Below are 20,464 nucleotides of genomic sequence, written 5' to 3' on the forward strand. Positions count from 1 at the left end.
GTAGGTGTTACTCAGTGTGCAGATTGTCCTCCCCTCATGTAGGTGTCACTGTGTGTGCAGGTTGTCCTCCCCTCCTGTCGGTGTCACTGTGTGTGCAGGTTGTCCTCCCCTCCTGTCGGTGTCACTGTGTGTGCAGGTTGTCCTCCCCTCATGTAGGTGTCACTGTGTGTGCAGATTGTCCTCCCCTCCTGTAGGTGTCACTGTGCTTGCAGGTTGTCCTCCCTTCCTGTCGGCGTCACTGTGTGTACAGATTGTCCTCCCCTCCTATAGGTGTCACTGTGGGTAAACATTGTCCAAACCTCCGATAGGTGTTGTTATGTCTGCAGTTGGTCTCCGCTGCTGTAGGTGGCGCTCCGTTGGGAAGACTCCATTCTCCCAGTGAGTGGTGCTTTGCCTGCGGGCTGTCTTCCCCTCCTGTGTGTGGCGCTGTTTGGGGAGGGCTTGTGCTGTTGTCGATCGCTGCGTCCGGCCTGTGCGAAGCGGAGCCTGTCCGGGAATCTGCGCCTGTAAAGGGTGAGGACAGCGGGGAATCGGGCGTGGGGCCGGTGGTACCCGAGAGTCCGAGCGACCCCGGCTCTGCGGGGCCGGGTCAGGTCCAGACACGGACCAGTCCGGGTCCAGAGTTAAACCGGATCAGACACGGACCAGTCCTGGTTCACTGTTAAACCGGATCAGACACGGACCAGTCCTGGTTCACTGTTAAACCGGATCAGACACGGACCAGTCCTGGTTCACTGTTAAACCGGATAAGACACGGACCAGTCCGGGTCCAGAGTTAAACCAGGTCAGACACGGACCAGTTCGGGTCCAGCGTTAAACCGGGTCAGACACGGACCAGTCCGGGTCCAGCGTTAAACCGGGTCAGACGCAGACCAATCCGGGTCCAGCGTTAAACCGGGTCAGACACGGACCAGTTCGGGTCCAGAGTTAAACCGGGTCAGACATGGACCAGTCCGGGTCCAGCGTTAAACCGGGTCAGACGCAGACCAATCCGGGTCCAGCGTTAAACCGGGTCAGACACGGACCAGTCCGGGTTCACTGTTAAACCGGGTCAGACACGGACCAGTCCGGGTTCACTGTTGAACCGGGTCAGACACGGACAAGTCAGGGTTCACTGTTAAACCGGGTCAGACACGGACAAGTCAGGGTTCACTGTTAAACTGGGTCAGACATGGACCAGTCCGGGTTCACCGTTAAACCGGGTCAGACGCGGACCAGTCCGGGTTCACTGTCAAACCGGGTCAGACACGGACCAGTCCGGGTTCACTGTTGAACCGGGTCAGACACGGACAAGTCAGGGTTCACTGTTAAACTGGGTCAGACACGGACCAGTCCGGGTTCACCATTAAACCGGGTCAGACACGGATTAGTCCGGGTTCACCGTTAAACCGGATCAGACACGGACCAGTCCGGGTTCACTGTTACACCGGGTCAGACGCGGACCAGTCCGGGTTCACTGTCAAACCGGGTCAGACGCGGACCAGTCTGGGTTCACCGTTAAACTGGGTCAGACACGGACCAGTCCGGGTTCACTGTTAAAGCGGGTCAGACACGGACCAGCCCGGTCCCAGTGTTAAGCCCGACTGGACCAGCACCAGCCAAGATTCAGTAATGATCTAAAATAAACATGGACCAATCTAGGTTCAGTAATGAACTGAAATAAACATGGACCAATCTAGGTTCAGTAATAAACTGACCTAAATATGGACCCATTTAGATTAAGTGATAAACTGAGTTAATCATGGACTGGTCTAGATTAAGTGATAGCTGGATTAAATATGGACCTGTCTCGGTTCTTTAATAAACTGGAATAAACATGGACCTGTCTATGTTCTGTCATAAACTGGATTCAACATGGATCAGTCTAGATTCAGTGGTAAACTGGATTAAATGGACCAGTGTCGGTTCAGTAATAAACAAAATTATCCAGTGTGCGGCACTGTGGCTAGCACTGCTGCCTCACAGCTCCAGGGACCTGGATTCAATTCTGGCCTCAAGTGATTGGCTGTGTGGAGTTTGAACTTCCTCCCCATGTCTGTGTGGGTTTCCTCCGGGTGCTCCGGTTTCCTCCCACAGTCCAAAGATGTGCAGGCTAGGTGGATTGGCCATGCTAAATTGTCCCTAAGTGTCCAAAAGGTCAGGTGGGGTTACTGCTTACAGGGATAGGGTGGGGGCGTGGGCCTCACGTACAGTGTGTGGCAAGGTAGCATAGTGGTTAGCACTGTTGCTTCAGAGCGCCAGGGTCCCAGGTTCGATTCCCGCTTGGGTCACTGTCTGTGTGGAGTCTGCAAGTTCTCCCTGTGTCTGCGTGGGTTTCCTCCGGGTGCTCCGGTTTCCTCCCAAAAGTCCCAAAAGACGTGCCTGTTAGGTGAATTGGACATTCTGAATTCTCCCTCAGTGGACCAGAACAGTGTGGAATGAGAGAATTTTCACAGATATTCATTGCAGTGTGAATATAAGCCTACTTGTGACAATAAGAGATTATTATTATAAAGCAGGGTGCTCTTTCCAGGTTCGGTGGGCCGAATGGCCTCCTGCACTATCGAGATTCTGTGATTAAACAGGGACTAGTCTAGATTCAGTGATAAACTGGATTAAACAAGGACCAGTCTAGATTCAGTGAAATACTGGATTAAACATGCTGCCCGTGCTGCATGGACCAGTCTCGGTGCAGTGTTAAACTGGGTCAGGCATTGACCAGTCTGGGTTAAACAGGGTCAGGAATGGACCAGTCTGGGTTCAGTGTTAAACTGGGTCAGGCATGGACCAGTCGGGATTCAGTGTTAAACTGGGTCAGGCATGGACCAGTCTAGGTTCAGTGTTAAACTGGGTCAGACATGGACCAGTCTGGGTTCAGTGTTAAACTGGGTCAGGCATGGACCAGCCTGGGTATTGTAATGAAGTACGTTGAAACAGTTACTGCGAATGTTTCCAGCTTAGCGCTCCAACCATTGCAGATTCCCTCCTTACTGCTTGTCTGTAAACTTTTGTGTATTGCGATGGATGTGGAAGCGATGTTTCCCTTTGATTGAAGCTTTACAAACTTTGAGAATGATATCTTTGAGACTCTCAAAACTATTTTGGTAAACATAATGAACTGGTAAACATAATGATTTCAGAACTTTTAAATTAAATTGAGATAAAATATATACAATTGTAGACAACAATATTGCATTGACCTCTGTGCATTGTGATGCCCAAACAAAGTGTTGAAGATAATATAAACAGAAATGCAGATGCAACAGAAATATGTTCACCTATTATGTGCGGTCCTTGCTTGTGAGTTGTGAAATTAAGTAGATTTGAATACAAGTCCCGTACCAGCCTCCCCGAACAGGTGCCGGAATGTGGCGACTAGGGGCTTTTCACAGTAACTTCATTTGAAAGCTACTTGTGACAATAAGCGATTTTCTTTTCATTTCATTTCATTTCATTTCAAATGGACCCAGCTTGGGTCACTGTCTTCGTGGTGACTGCACGTTCTCCCCGTGACTGTGTGGGCTTTTTCCGAGTGCTCCGGTTTCCTCCCACAAGTCCCGAAAGACATGCTGTTAGGTAATTTGGACATTCTGAATTCTCCCTCAGTGTACCCGAACAGGCGCCGGAATGTGGCGACTAGGGGCTTTTCACAGTAACTTCATTACAGTGTTAATGTAAACCTACTTGTGACAATAAAGATTATTATATACAGTGGTTCGCACTGTTACTTCACAGCGCCAGGGACCTGGGTTCAATTCCCGGCTTGGGTCACTGGCTGTGTGGAGTCTGCACGTTCTCCCCGTGCCTGCGTGGGTTTCCTCCGGGTGCTCCGGTTTCCTCCCACAAGCCCCGAAGTACGTGCTTGTTATAGGTGAATTGGACATTCTGAATTCTCCCTCAGTGTACCCGAACAGGCGCCGGAGTGTGGCGACCAGTGGATTTACACAGTAACATCATTGCAATGTTAATGTAAGCCTATTTGTGAAACTAATAAAGATTATTGCAAAACTCTTTTATAATTGTTGTAAAGCCTTAAACACTTGGTGTTTAATCAAAGGCTTAATTTTCTAAAAACTTGAATGCGTGGATTATAAAATTCAAAATAGCTTGAAAAAGTATTTTATTTTGTGGCTGTGGGTTTTTGCTAGTGGCCTCGCCCAAGTACAACAGTTAACCTAATATTATAAATAGAAAATTCTGCAAGTACCCAGCATGTCAGGCAGCATCTGTGGAGAGAAACAGAGTTGACTGGCGTTTCAGGTCGATGAGCTTTCATCAGAAGTTGACAGCTGGGCACCTGAGACCTGGGTAGGGCTGGGAATGTTTACACAGGCAAACAAGACTTGGGGCGATCTTACAGAACCATTAATACTAACGAGCAAGGAGAAAAGGAATTGCAAATGTGTCTATCATAATTACAGACTCTACACGCAAAATTAAACTTGGAAACAGCGGTTTAGATTTAATGACTTCTACAAGGTGGTAAATTATTGGTACAGGTTCTCAGGCAGGAAGTGAAAGCCAATTGTACCAGCAGGTTGAAGAGGAGATTAGATGTCTGGAAAAGGATTGGAACATTGTAAGAGAGGTACAATATTTTCCAGACATAAGAGGTAGGCCAGATGAAGCACAGTCCTATTCCCTCCCTGTACATTCCCATGGTTTTGTGCAATGTTAGCCTGTTGTAAACCATGTACCTTTTACTCAATTCACATTGTGTTTCCTGTTAATAGATTGCACAAAATGCCTGCCGAAGGAGTTCCTCCAGTTGACATTTCAGATTGCGACAGACTGAATGGGGCAGGTTTAGCCACCTCAATGGTCCCGGACACTCTGCAAGAAAACGGATCCCATGCTGATTGTCGGGATGCCTCAGCCAGCTCTGACACCTCGGACAGCCGACCATCCACGACCGGCGACGTCCACGCTGCCGACGCAAGGGGTTCTCAGAAAGTCCTCCAGATTGATCGGCAGCAGATCCAGGCGGTGGAACAGAGTGCTCAGGCTTTGGAGCTGCGAGGTCTCGGAGTAGATGTCTACGACCAAGATGTGCTGGAGCAAGGAGTGCTCCAGCAAGTGGACAGAGCCATCAATGAAGCCAGCCAGGCAGCCAAAAGAGTTGAGGCAGAGAAAGAGTACCATTCCGTTCTCGATGAACTGAGGTATTGAAGAGTTTCACTGATACTGGAATAAAGAATTTCAAGTTTCTGATCAAGTCATGCAAAATATACTATTGCTTGTATGCAAAGTTTAAATTAAAGTAGTGGATTAATTTATATGAAACACATTGGACACAAGGTTAGACTATAAATCTGTACACATTTTGACATTGCATTGGACATAATGGGCCCCAATATTTCTGTGCCTAGAGGACACTGGCATTGCCCTTTTGTGGGTTGGGCTGAGACCTCTTTTTTGCCCTTGTTTATTGCCGCAAAAAATTGTGCCGCAGTATTGCTGCTGATGCGCCCCGCACCCTCCCCCTCGCCCACCTGAAGTAGCAGAAGTACTGACGGGATTGTCCTGCATCCCTACATACGCCAAGGAATCATATCCTAATGAAGTGAGACCCAAAGCTGCAGGTTAGCTTCCAACTGGGACCAGTGGAAACCTTGCTTTTAAGTTTCAGAACTTCTTTTAGTTAGAGTGGTGCACCCTTCAAGTGGAGAGCCAGGGAATTGCTGGGACATCTTTGCCCCCACAATTGGCGCAAAACCCCAGGTGTGTAAGCATTGGAGAGGGTGTGTGCCTCCTCCAAGTAAATGTCACTGACACCAGGATTCAGGATGGGATCGGAGCAGGTGGGCAAGGATACCAACCCCCTTCCCTCCACACTCCCTGGAGAGTAAACAGGGATCCCCTAGGGCTTTTGGAGTCAATGATTGCTGTCCGATTTATTGCCACTTATAAACAGCCATAGAAGCAGATTCTACCACTTGTACAATTGAAAAATAAAGTTATATGTAACAAAGTGAGGTTTGGTTCAGTGTTTTAGAATTCCATGATCGCATTAAGGGTTGGGTTGCGTAAGCCAATTTTACTGCAGCTATAAATTGCAGTCCATTCACCTCACTTGTTTGAGTCGTCAACTCTTTATTAGCTGTGCATTGATCTCCAAGGATTGCTTTTGCAGTCAATCAAAGTAGATAGATCATGGGCATTCTCTGACGCAAAGCATTTCTGTTCTGTGAGATGAATTATTTGTGTGTTTACCTTTTGCTTTAGATCCGCTACCACATGTCTGAAGCACACAAATAAAATCATTGAGCAGCTGGCCCCTCATGCCGATAGTAATAAAGAAGTGAACAGGAAGCTGGAGTCTGTGAAAAGGCAGAAGGAAAACAAGGTACTGCCCTGCACTTCCTCCCCAAACACGTGACGTCAAGATTCTTTGCGGATTCCAGTATTTCCCTGCGATTGGGAGTGAATATTACTTATTTCAATATTTTTATTCAAAAGTCTTTCCCCACTGCCCCACACACCAACTTCCTTTTTCATTCATGGGCTATCACGGGAAAAACAGCATTCGGTGCCCAGCCTTAATTGCCCTTGAGCGGTGAAGAGCCACGCTCTTGAACGCAGCTACGTGGCTTGCTAGGCCATTTCGGAGGGCATTTGTTGCAAACCTGGAGGCACGTATAGGACCGACACAGTAAGGAGGGCCGATTTCCTCCCCTAAAGGGGAACCAGTTGGGCTTTTACAACCATCTTGATGGCGATCAGGTCACAATCAATTAAGATAACCGTCTAAATAGAGAGAAAACAGCTTAACCCTGCATGCGATCAGAACATCTAAAGCAATATATTGATACAGAGTTTGCCCGATCACAGTATGTTTAGTATGGCGGCGTTAACTGCCCGGGAGAAGCGTTGTTTTGTGGGTGAGGAGTTTGTGAATACTATTCTCCTTGGTGGCTTACTTTAATTTTGTTCCTGTCCATAAGGAGAGGCAGCTGAAAAAGATAAAGGCCAAACAGAAACGGCTCCAGGCCGTACTCAGTGGTGCCGACATTGAGAAGCTTGAAGCTGAATTCGAATCTTGCGATGAAGGTAAAGTGAAGGCTGATTTGGTCTCGTTGTTCAAATTTATTTACCCTGTTAACAAGAGTTTTGCCCCTGTCAATTTTTGATCAGGTCTGGTGGTTTTCTTTTAAAATAGATCAATGAGTTGTGTAGCTGATGTTTAAACCCAATGGTAATATGACATTTAACCCATTACAATTGGCGGGGGGTTGCCCTATAGCTGACAGTATCTCATTGTGATTTTAAATTTATCTTAATGATTGCTTACCACCTTATACTTAATAAGCGTCCTGGTTGGTATTGTCGCAACATCTTGGAATATCTATAATTAAATCGACGTGGAAATCTCATGTTATGTAACATGAGTCCAGGGTCTTTCAGACCCATGCTGAGATGTTTCGAACTTCCGTGTTTGTTTTGGAATTTGGTTTTGTCCTCCTACCGTCAACCATTAATCTCAAAGATACAAAATTGATGAAGCAGATATTGAAACGCTCCAACAATCAGGCTAAAACACTTGCCAGAAACAGCTACACCACACACAGCTGATGTCACGGGAATGGGCTCAGTGCAGTTATACACAGAATTTACAATACAGCAACGGGCCATTTGATCCACCTAGTCTGTGCTTCACTCAAGTCTCCCATTTCATTTGCCCTGCCTCTACCTTTCGGCAAATCTTTTCCTCCCTGTTATTCTCATGTCAGCGAGTAGTTTCCCTTTGACAGCATCTAAGCTAATTGCTTGCACCACTTCCTGCGGTAGCGATTTTCTCACTCGCACCACTTTCTAAGCAAAGACATTTCCCCTTATTTCCCTCTTGGACTTATTCAGCGTTATTTGTATTTATGGTCCCTAGTTCTAGACTGTGCTGCAAGTGTAAACATTTCATGTCTACCCTATCCAAACTGTTCATTATTTTAAAGACCTCTATTAGGTTTCCGCCAAGTCTTCCATTTTCTAAAGAAAAATCACAACCTGTTAAATTAGCTATAATCTCTCAGTTCTGACAGAATCCTTGTAAAATTATTTTGTGCTTTTACCAGTGTTTCAATGTCAGTTTTAACGTATGACGACCAGAACTGTGCATTAAGTGTGAACTGACCAGGAAACTACACACAAGTGTAACATAACTTCACTTCTGTTGAATTTTGAACCTCTGGAAATAAAGCCCAGCGCCTTGTTAATATCATTAAATGCAAATAGTCATTTGGTAGGACAGAACTTGAATATTGCTTGAAAAGGACACATTTTGTCAAAGCTTTTCATCTTGCACTCATCAGGGCAATTCACAAGAGTACCAAATTATAAAGGAAACAACAATTTATGCTGCATGAGAAGAGAGGACCGATTGGTTGGCAAGTGGACACTGATTACGGTGCTGCAATGCTGCTTTTAATAATTAGTTCACCTATAATCTATGTTCCCTTTGCTCCTATATTCCATCCAGACTTCCCATTCTCTGAGGTGCAGGTGATGTTTCTGTTTCCCTACCAATGTGCATCACCTCACTTTGCTAATGTTAAGGTTCATTTGCCAATTGACTGCACAGTCTGCAAGTTTTCAAATATCATCTTGAATTATATTCGAATCTTCCTCCGTGTTAGCGTCAGCAAATTTTGATATTGAGTTATTCGTTTGTCATTGTCATTCATGTAAATTATGCAGAAAAGTGATCCCACCACTGATCTTGTGGGACACCGGTTTCTACCTTCCTCCAGTCTGAATGACTACGCTTTGCCCCTACTCTCTGTTTCTGGTATTTAACCAATTTGTTATCCATGCAGTTATTTGTTCTGTGACTCCACATGCCCTAATCTTTGCCCTGGGCCTACCATGTAATACTTTATTGAAGATCTTTTGAAAATTCAAGAACATGGCATCATCTTCTCTACCCGAACTGCATTAATATTTGTATTAATATTCTTTTTATGCTCATCCTCTGGTGCAGTTCTGTTACCATCTTTAGTCAAATCTTATTTACAAATGGTTAAAAGATCAGATCACTCCAGCATATACCATACGTAATTGTATGTAAAATGACTCAAGCATAAGAGCGATTGTCACCCTGTCTCTCTAGCTAGTGCTAAGCTTTCAGGCTCTTGATCTACAGGTTCCCTTTTTTTACTAATTTTGCAAGCAGCCTGCCTGCTCCCCTTTCTATAACATACCATATATTTAAAATGCTATCTGGATTTGGCTGCTGGTAGGCTGCTTTGCTTGCCAAATATGTTTTGATTTTCATTCTTGATTAACTGAAACAACATAGTTTCCTGGTCTCTAACCCACTTAAGTGCACGGTATGGGCAGGACATGGGAAAGCAAATGTATATTGGGTAAATATCCATATCCCTAGAGCCAAGTGACTTCAGAGAAAGTAAGACAGCCTAATTGTGCTCTCCTGCTTCCTGTATCTATACGGTGTTTAAATAGTTTTAAGATTGCCATTTCTGTAAAAGCAACTGAGACACAAATCGCATTGCGTTTTCAGTAGCAACAGTTTGGCATCAGACCTTTCACTGAACCCAAGAGTTGCATTATAAAGCAAGTAGCCAAAATGTAATTTCTAATTAAATGTCACATTAGAATAAGGCAATTTGATGGCATCTTATTGATCTTCTTGCCAGAACCAGGTCCTTCATCGTTGGGAAGCATGTTGATGCCAGTGCAGGAAACAGAATGGGAGCATTTAATCCGGACTGGACAGATGACACCTTTTGGCACCAAAATACCACCGAAAGAAACAAAGAAGAAACCTCGGAAGATCATGCTGAATGATGCGTCGGACTTTGAGAAGTATCTGGCTGATCAGGCAAAGATGTCTGCAATACGGAGAAAATCCTTTACCAGAGGGATCAAGAAGAGAAAAGGGGCAGGTGCAGTTCAGGGCAAAGCTGGGACTTCAGAGGAGAAAACTCAGCTTCCAAAAGGCGTCCGCAAGGTAAATGGCAGTGCGTCAAGAACGGACCGAAAACTGAAAAAACATTTGCAGAAACTGCAGCGCAAAACTCTTGAGATTAAGTTTAAAGCGAGTGTCCCACCGGGAGAGAAGACCTCCCTGCAAGGATCAGCGAGAGGGCGAGGGGCGAGAGGCTCAGACAGTGAAGAGTCCCTCTTTGTGCCTGATGAGGAGTTGCTTTACCCAGATGAAATCAGTGACAGTGACGATGAACTATTGGATAACAGCAGGTTTAAGAAAGCACGAAAGAAGCAGCGACACCCGAACCACTCAGGTGAAGGTTTCTCACCAAGCTCAGGAGAGGATGAGTCAAGACGCAGGATAAAAGCGCACAAGGATGATGGAAATGAAGATCTGTACAGGAAGAGATTAAGGTAAATGGATTTAATTTTACAATGAAGGGTTAATTCTGCAAATTAATGTCAGAATGATTGTAATTGATAGTTGTGTCAGCCGTGGCTCAGTTGGTCACATTCTGGCCTCTGAGTCACAATGTTCCAAGTCCCACTCCCAAGACTTGAGCACCAAAATCAAAGCTGGCATTCCAGTGCAGCACTGTGGGAATGCTGTACTATCAGAGGTGCCGTATTTCGGAACAGGCATTAAACCATCCGCCTTCCTCCTTGGGTGGATGCAAACGATCCCACGGCACTGTCTCGAAGAAGCGCAGGGGAGCACTCCCTGATGTCTTGGCCAATATTTATCCATAGACTATCTGGTCATTATCACGTTGCTATTTGTGGAGGTTTGTTGTGCCAATATTGATTGCTGCATTTCGTACATTACAACAGTGACCACAGTTCAAAGGAAAGCACTTCATAGGTCTTAAAGCACCATACAGCCAAAGTCCAGTGATCCTGATAAACCCTATATGGATACAAGTCTTTTCTTTAATGGCTGAAGTGATTGAGAACACGAGAAACATGTTAATATATTAAGGAGAAGCAAATCGGGGGAGTGACCTCAACCTGAAGTACTTCTCTCAATGCCAGATACAGTTTATGGATAAAGTCTTAAGGTACCTATTAACTTTTTGTCATTTCCTTGGTAAATGTAAAATGCTAGAGGTCATAGAAGCTCCTACAGTGCAGAAGGAGGCCATTCATTCCTTCGATTCTGCACCGACCGTCCGAAAGAGTACTCTGCCCAGGTCCACTCCCCCGTCCATCCTATCTGATCCCTGTAGCCTGCGCATCCCTGGACACGAAAGAGCAACTTAGCATGGCAATTCCACCTAACCACATCTTTGGACTGTGGGAGGAAACCGGAACATCCGGAGAAAACCCACGCAGACACGGGGAGAACGTGCAAACTCCCGAGGCACCCGAGACCGGATTTGAACCAGGGTCCTTGCCGCTGTGAGGCAGCAGTGCTAACCACTGTGCCGCCGTGCCACCCACCACATTTATCACTTCTGTGTGACTCCCACTGCCAAAATCTCATTCACCGTTGACGTACATTGCAATAAAAATTGAGTTGATCGACTGCGTAGCATCGCCAATTTCCTGGGGCCCAAATAACTTGAACCCATTCAGTTGATGGTATAACTTGACCCAAATGGTGGCCAGTAGGCAGAAACAACACCATTGCAGAAGCAAATGGCTTATTATTTCTCGCAGATTGCATTCCTTTGAGTACTGTGAGGCAGGCAACCTGCCAGCCAGAATGGAATCATTTTGCAAATGTTATGTGATGGTAACCATGATTGAGTTGAACAGGTATCAAAATCCTTCCCGATCCCGAATATTTATGCTGACATTTCCAAAAACACTAAAGATCATTTGCTTGCTGTGATTCTACTCACGGTCTGTGAAATTTCTCCTCAAATGTTTGAGGTTCGTTTATTTTAACCTCATAACCAATATATTTTCTCACCCCCTTTGCCTCTTTTTAAAGCATGGTAGGAATTATTATTAGTCTATTATAAAAATAAATGTTCTCATTTTCGGGTCAGTGCTATTATATTAAATGCATATCTTTTATCACTCAGCACGTATAGCTTCTGTCCCTCTAGTAATCTGAGACACAGGGTGAGATGATGGTGTAGTGGTATTGTCACCAGACGAGGAATCCCGAGATCCTGGGAAATGCTCTGGGGACTAGGGTTCGACTCCCACCATGGCAGATGGCGAAGTTTGAATTCCATAAGTATCTGGAATTAAAAGTCTAATGGTGACCATAAAAAATTGTCATTTGTCGTAAAACCCCATCTGGTTCATTAATTCCTTTTAGGGTAGGGAATCTGATCCACAGATATTTTTATAGATGCACCAAGTTGCTTAAATTGTGAGAATGGATTCTTGACACGGACCTTGACATAGACCCGGTTTTATTAATGGCCACATCTGTACCGACCCTCTGAGAGAGCACCCCATCTCGTCCCACTCCCCACAACCCCACCTAACCGTTGGACACTTAAGAGGCAATTTAGCGTGGCCAATCCGCCTAACCTGCACATCTTTGGACTATGGGAGGAAACAGGAACACCCGGAGAAAACCCACGCAGACACTGGGAGAACGTGCAGACTCCACATGGACAGTCACCCAAGGCCGGAATTGAACCTGGATCCCTGGCACTGTGATGTAGCAGTGCTAACCCCTGTGCCACCATGCGCCTAAAAAAAGTCATGGAATTGGTTGATTGAATGGCACAAACAATTTTGACTTGCAATTAGAAGCCGTTGATCAGCTCTGACTTTCTATTCACCAAGCCGTTCTCTGCAGTGTCCCTTTAAACATTTCGCGTGACAACCTTGTATATGAAATGTGCTGGAAAGTTGCAATGTCTTCCGGTAAGGATTTCGAGCCAGCACAATCAACTTCCAATTTTCAGATCACATAGCCTATCATGTCAAAAAAAAACAGCAGATAGCTCCAAAATGTCCTATCTGGCTTTGTTGGCATCTATAGAAAAGATAGCTGAAGTTCCTTGGCAGGAAGATGTTCGGTTAGAATACTTAGATGGATAGAAAACGTTTCAATATGTATTCTAAACTGACTTATTCCCTTGATTTAATGTATCCCGTTTACATTGAATTAAGGTTATGGCTTTTTCCCTGAAAACCAGCAAGATCCAGTATCCAGCACTGACTCTGTCCCAAGGATGCTGGTTTTGATACATTCTACCTCTGTTTTAGATTTTATATGAATATTTCTAGATAGCATATGGTGATTGGGAAGTAAAATGTAGGAGAATAGCCCTGGAGTACAGACTGAGATGTTGGGAGATGCAACACTGTGGTGCTGCAGCATACCTATTGGTGGGAGGGTGTAATTACAGTGTGACCAGTTTGCAGTGGCAGTTTCCATTATAATTGTAGACACAGGAATTTATAATAAAAGTTAACACAAGTGTGACAGATAAAATGACAACAGGTACTAAGAATTTATGAATATTGGTTAACATATTAGAAATAGAGATTTAGTTGCTGGTAGTACAGAACTAGAATATTGCTGATAAATGAGCCAAAGCGTTTCCTCTTGCATTCATCAGAAAAGGCACAAGAATACCAAATTTCAAAGGGAACAACAATTTTTACTGCATGAGAAAAGGAGGGTTGGCAAGGCAGCTCTGATTGTTGAGGTGTTGCCAGGGAGCTGTCCCCCCCCCACCCATGCTTTTGTTTATTCAAAGAAGATGCAATCTGTGGACATATTGGTTTTGGCTGCAGAGGATAGGGCCATGCATATGAATATATGTAGCTTCTGGCAAGCATAAGTGAGTTACGATGTGAGCCTGACTGATAATCTTAAATTAGTTGTGAGTGTTATTCGTAGCACACTCAGGATTATACAGGAAGTGCTGTCCAGTTGTGGAATCATATTTAACATTAGGCTTTATGATCTGACTTATTACAAATGGGTTTCAGTTTTAACTTTTCAATTGATTTTGCAAATGTACTTTTGATAAGTTCCCTTGTTAATGGGTACCATGGGTACCAACTGGGTAATTTGGGTTTTTTTCAGCAAGCGTATCTCTGAATTAACAAGGAAAGCATGGGTTGATTGAGTGCAACCAGTACTCTGACTATTGCAAACATCTGAAGGGACAATGTGTTTGATACAGTCCGTCAGTTGTTGAAACGTACAGCCTATATACACAAAAACTGAAATTCACATACCACATTCTTTATTTGAGTGGCAGGGTGAATGCCTTTCGGCTTGACGGTAGCATCCTATTTGTGGAAAACACCACTCGCCCTAGCTTCCTCGTGCTCAAATTTTTTTGAGATACTTTACAAACTCCGATTTGGAGTTTTATGGTGAAGTAGAAGATCAGTTAAAAGCCCAACCTGTCGGCAGCAGGCACCAAATCCTGAGCAACAACACATCTCCGATTTGAAGCTGATGGCAAGGCTGTAAACAAAAACAGGCACAATTGCCCAAGGTTTTAGGCGATACAAGTACTTGGCTTTTGCAACACTTGGCAAAATTATGTCTCCCTGACAGTATGTTGAAATAAGAGCTGCAAAAGATGACATATTTTACCAGTGCTGTGCGAGAGCAATGCGAAAGGGTGAGGCAGGCTCATCAGTTCCCCTGATATAAAGTAGTTTTCACAGCTCTGCAAGTAGGCAAAACCAAACTGGAGATTGGAAGTCTGCCGGTACATGAGTAAAAATGCATTATTTTAACCGTCACTTTGCTTTATCTTTCCTGCAGTCTAATTACGACGCTGTTTATTCTGCTAAAAGCACGCAAAGGCAGGGAATGTAATATATTAGAAATGGGTTTCAGTTTTAACTTTTCAATTAATTTTGCAAATGTACTTTTAATAATGGAGCAACTACAGCCTTCCCTTGTTAATTCAAAGATACTCTTGCTGAAAAAACCCCAAATTACCCAGTTGTTCAAATTAAATGATTTGAATGAACCAGCACAGGATTAATTCTTTGGCAGAATTTCAATTGAATTGACAATTTGAAATAGGCAACGTTGAATTAAATCTATTTTCCGCTGTGGTAACTATTCTATTAATTCTAGATACTTTTACTGTTCTTTTCAATCTTAGCCCTGGAGACAGAATCCTGATTATCATTTGTCAGATTACATTTCAAATTTTAAATCAACCTCGTACAAAGAATGAAACTTAAAGAAAAAGATTGTATCCACTTTAAATAAAAGTTGCTCTCTTCAGTGATAGTGGGATTTATTTAAATCTTGGTGTCCAAAATAAATGGTTTGCGAACTTTTCTGCGTGGAAGATAGCATGCAAGTATCAGCCACATTGCAAAAGTCTGTTGGGCACTCAGAGGTGTTAAATAAGCAAGCAGCAATCCAAATTCTTAAGAGATTATGCTCACTACGTGGGAAATCTGACAAGTCCAAGGACCGAAAGTCCTGCAATGTGATTGATGATTTCGATCAATTGTTCGAAGTGGCTTTTCTTTTGAAAGCTAAAGTGTATGAACGGTTGCGTAATTACAATATGCAACATCACATTTCTGATGGTCGTTGACATGCCATTTGGACTTTTGCCCAGTTCAGCTGCCTCTTTACATTACGAGTGGCATGACGACTATAGGGACTGTGCTTTTTTTGTTAAACAAGAAAAAAAAAACAAATCTGGGTGACATCTGTTGGAGGCCGTCTGCAGATTGAAAATGGAGTCCGATCTTATGCAGCAGTGGCTTCTAGTGGCAAAGTGCGCTCTCTGCCTGTTACGAATAAATGATAGCTCATAGCAGTACGCACTGTTGCTTCACTGCGCCAGGGTCCCAGGTTCGATTGTGTCACTCTGTGCGGAGTCTGCACGTTCTCCCCATGTCTGCGTGGGTTTCCTCCGGGTGCTCCGGTTTCCTCCCACAAGTCCCGAAAGACGTGCTGTTAGGTAATTTGGACAATCTGAATTCTCCCTCTGAGTACTCAAACAGGCGCCAGAATGTGGCGACTAAGGGCTTTTCATGGTAACTTCATTGCAGTGTTAACGTAAGCCTTGTGACGATAAAGATTATTATATTATTAGAATGACTTCTATTTATATATAAGTAGCTGCAAAAGTCTAAAGATTATGGTTTTGTGCAATTTTTAGCCTTTTCTTTTAAAGCAGCATTGTTGTGGAAAATGCATTCTTTGTAGTTAAAGTGGCTTTCTCTTCTTACATATTGTTTAACATAAAAGAGAAACTTTGCCTTTTAAGTAGCAAACATGTCAATTAAGTTTGTGTCTGATTTCCCAGAGCATTGTCTACAGCTAGATATGAACCCCTCATAGCTCTCATTGCAGCTAGACTAGCACAGAAACAGGCTCGGCTGAATGAAGTTCGGCAAGCGGCACCACAAACATAGACAGTTTTTAAAAAAGTAATAGCTTTGCAATAGACAGCAACATATCTTGAATTAAGAGCACATAAAGTTTAATTTAGCCCTGTATTGTTTTTCCAATTTCCATGAATTATTAAATTCAAGGTTATTCTTGCCTTTTGATATTTGATGCAGATGCATTTTTTCATCAAATGCATTTTTAAAATATTCTTTTCTCGGGACATAGGTATCACTGGCTCAGCCAGCATATTTTATTGCCCATCCCTAATTGCCCTTGAGAAGGTGGCGGTGAGCCATCTTCTTGCATCACTGCTGTCTATGTGGCGCAGGTACGTACACTCACAGTGCTGTTAGGAAGGGTTCCAGGATTTTGGCCCAGCGACAATGAAGAAATAACAATATATTTCCAAGTCAGGATGGTGAGTGGCTCAGCGGGGAGCTTGCAGGTTCTGGTGAGTCTACTGCCCTTGTCATTCTAGAGGTTGTCGAAGAAACCTTGTTGAGTTACTGCAGTGCATCTTGTGAATGGTACTCACAGCTGCCACTGTCAGTGGTGGAAGGGGTGTATGTTGAAGGTGGTGGGTAGGATGCCAATCAAGCAGGCTGCTTTGACCTGGGTGGTGTTGATCATCTTGAGTGTTGTTGGAGCTGTGCTCATCCAGGCAAGTCCTGACTTGTGCTTTGCAAATGATGGAGAGACTTTAGGGAGTCAGGAGGTGAGTTGCTCTGCAGATTTGCCCTGCTCTTATAGCCACAGTGTCTATATGGTTGGTCCAGTACAGTTTAGTGGGGGATTCAGCAATGCCAATGCCACTTAATGTTGAGTGGAGATGGTTGGATTCTCTCTTATTGAAGATGGTCATTGTCTGGCTCTTGTGTGGCACAAATGTTCCTTGCCATTTATCCGTCCAAGCCTGAATGTTGTCCAGGTCTTGCTGCATATGGGCAAGGACTGCTTCAGTATCTGAGGAGCTAGGAATGGTGCTGAACATTGTGGAATCATCAACAAACATCCCAACTTCTGACTTTATGATGGGAGGAAGGCCATTGATGAAGCAGCTGAAGATGGTTGGCCACTATCCAGAGGAATTACTGCAGTGATGTCCTGGAACTGAGCTGATTGACCTCCAATAACCGCAACCATCTCCCTTTGTGCTGGGTATGACTCCAACCAGTGGACAGTTTTCCCCTTGATTCCCTTTGACTCCAGTTTTGCTCGGCCTCCTTGATGCCACGCTCGGTCAAATGCAGCCTTGAGGCCGGCCTCAGCTCTTAACCCAATCAGCTCTTTTGTCTATGTTTGGACCAAGGCTGCATTGAGGTCAGGAGCTGCAATGACCTGGCGGAAACCAAACTAAGCGTCAATGGGCATGTTATTGCTGAGTGAGTGCTGCTTTATAGCACTGTAGATAGCCAGCCCTTCCATCATTTTGCTGATGATCGAGAGTAGACTGAAGGTGCGATAATTGGCTGGCTTGATTTTGTCCTACTTTTTGTGGATAAGATATACAAGAAAATCTGAGGGCTAGTTTTAACTTGGTGAATGTGGTCTGGTTATACTGATTGAAACCCCCTCGTCACATTTGCTGTTCTTGCCTTGATTTCTCTGTAACAAAATGTTTCCCATATGCTAACAGAAGCCAAAGAGTTAATATACATATGGTTTGATGTACACATATATGCTGCTGTACCTACGTGGCATATTGTATACGTTCCACTAATATGTGTCCAGATTGCAGCGGTCTCCTTGTAGGCTGAACTTTTGCTACCTAAATGGGGCAGAACTGTTTCAAGCAAAAAGCAGATTATTACTTTGTTGTAAGAAATGAAATGAATGAAAATCGCTTATTGTCACAAGTAGGCTTCAAAGGAAGTTACTGTGAAAAGCCCCTAGTTGCCACATTCCGGCGCCTGTTCGGGGAGGCTGGTACGGGAATCGAACCATGCTGCTAGCCTGCCTTGGTCTGCTTTAAAAGCCAGCGATTTAGCCCAGTGTGCAAAACTGTTATAACAGCATTCAAAGATTCTCTACACCCGTAAAAGTCTTAGAACACAGACGAGTATGAATCTTTGTCACGAGAAACTGTTCTACCAACGATAAAAGCTTTAGTTATGTAGAATGCCAGGTATGAGTTTGGCGTTTTTCACGCTTCTGCACTTCCTCCGAGTGATTAATTCAGTTCACGTTTTCAGCATTCGGATTTTTTTTCCCCGGTAATCTATATTCCTTCGATTTGAAATTAATTTTTTATCTCGCAATCTAATTATGCAGCAAGTGTTTGCGAAAGCTTAAAACTAGTGAGGGTGCACGCTTGTTAAAATGTCTGAACTGGGAATTGGTTGAGGGAAGCTATCTCTTAAACCCTCTGTGCGCACCTTTAATTTCTTACTCAAGTGTGCAATCAGCTTTATCAATCTTAATTTGCTAGATGGTACCACAGCCAATACACGCATGTATTATAGTTGAGACACATCAATTAAACCCACTCAGTTAAGCCATAAAAGTAAGATGGCGCACCAATTGCATTGCATGTCCTAATGTACTGAATTAGTGAAGTCAGCTGAGAATGCTGTGTTGTTTTAAATGGATGAGATATTGCTTAAACACACTCGCAATATTAAAAACACAGTATGGCGCCAGCGAATATAACACTTAAGAAATCAAATTCCAGTTCTTATTATCCTTTTATAGTGGAGCAGTTTCTACTTATGAATGTTAGAATATTATACTCTAAAAGGAACAGAAAATGCAAATGAAAGTGCCTTCACTACTCTACTCTGAAGTCTAACCTTATGGGTCTTCCAGGACTATCAAAGTTTGTGTAAAAAGAATATAAGCTCTGTTTGCTTCTTCATTACAATCAGTAAGAAAATATTGTAGAGCGCAATTATATTTAGAAATAAATCTGGCAAATTTATTTCCTACGATTGATGTTTCACTTCTCATCGTTGTTGCTAAGCTCTATTACTTTCTTCAACTAAGGGTGTAGCAGAGTCCGATTGTGAACAGTTTCACTGCAGACTGTGGATGTTATACCGTGAGGATTCATCTTTGCCAACTTTGCCCCTCCTTCCCAATACAGCAGGCCTACAATCCTTAGGTTGGGTGAGGCTTTCACTGTACAAAGATAGGACACTTAAGAACTGAAAGACGCCATTAGACTCAACAAATGTATCTTTTATCACGAACAGGCGCTGGAATGTGGCGACTAGTGGCTTTTCACAGTAACTTCATTTGAAGCCTACTTGTGACAATAAGCGATTTTCATTTCATTTTTCATTTTCATGTTTTTGATGGATCAGCCCCATATTTTTTTTTCCACAATACTCTCAATTGATGCAACTTTCCAGGCGAGCATCTAATTGTCTGTTGTTCATAATAGGTATGCAAAGTTGCGATTTGTACTTATTTATACATTCGTGTGGTGCGGGCTTCCTTGACGTGGCCTGTAGTTATTACCCATGCTTAATTGCTCTGGAGGAAGTGGCGATGAGCTGCTTTCGTGAATCACTGCAGGTTTTTACCTGCTGCTAATCTCGGTGGTACAGGTCATAGGCTTGAGAGGTGCTGTCAAAGAACCCCTGGCACCTTGTTACACTGCCATATTGTAGACGTTACACACCACAGCCATGGTATGCCATTAGTGGGGGGAATAAATGTTCAGAGTATTGGGAGGTGTGCCTATCAACTGGGCTGCTTTGTCCTGGATGATGGCTTTATTATTGTTGGAGCGGCACTCATCCAAGCAATTGGAGAGTATTCCAGTAAGCTCCTGATTTGTTCCTTATACATGGTGGATAGACAGGAGTTGATTCACTTGCGGCAGAATTCCCAGCCTTTAACCTGATCTTGTAGCCGTGGCATTTATATAGCTGGTCCAGTTAAGATTTGGTCAGTGGTAACTCGGTGTTAATGGTGAGGAAGTGATGACAATGATGTTGAAAGCCAAAACTAGATTCTCCTTCAGCTCTTGCTGCATGCAGGCTTAGACTGTTTCATTATCTGAGGAGTTATGAATGAACTGATCTCTACAATCATCAGTGAGCATCCCCACTTCAGTCCTTATGATGGAAGGAAAGTAATTAATGAAACAGCTTAAGATGGTTGAGCCCAGAACTCTTCCCTGCGGAATAGCCTGCAGTGATGGTCCTGAGGCTGGGATAATTGGCCTCCAACAACTACAATCATCTTCCTTTGTACTGTATGACCTCAGCCAATGGAGAGTGTTCCTCCTTATTC

General features: G+C 43.8%; 1 protein-coding gene across 3 annotated transcripts in view; it reads left to right on the forward strand.

Annotated features, from left to right (window-relative positions):
- Positions 1–471: 471 nt before the first annotated feature.
- The window catches only part of ercc6 (excision repair cross-complementation group 6), a 54,424-nt gene continuing 34,431 nt past the window's right edge, over positions 472–20,464 (forward strand). The window contains exons 1-5 of one of the 3 annotated variants that reach the window (XM_072491717.1): positions 472–513; positions 4,713–5,141; positions 6,205–6,325; positions 6,924–7,029; positions 9,630–10,335. In XM_072491717.1, the coding sequence (XP_072347818.1) occupies positions 4,723–5,141; positions 6,205–6,325; positions 6,924–7,029; positions 9,630–10,335 (1,352 nt within the window). In that variant the 5' untranslated portion in view covers positions 472–513; positions 4,713–4,722. Of the gene's footprint in view, positions 514–553; positions 785–4,712; positions 5,142–6,204; positions 6,326–6,923; positions 7,030–9,629; positions 10,336–20,464 lie in introns of those variants that run through there. The other 2 variants (XM_072491718.1, XM_072491716.1) reach the window with 2 other exon arrangements.

This window comes from Scyliorhinus torazame, chromosome 28, assembly GCF_047496885.1.
Source record: "Scyliorhinus torazame isolate Kashiwa2021f chromosome 28, sScyTor2.1, whole genome shotgun sequence".
NCBI classification, from domain to species: Eukaryota; Metazoa; Chordata; class Chondrichthyes; order Carcharhiniformes; family Scyliorhinidae; genus Scyliorhinus; species Scyliorhinus torazame.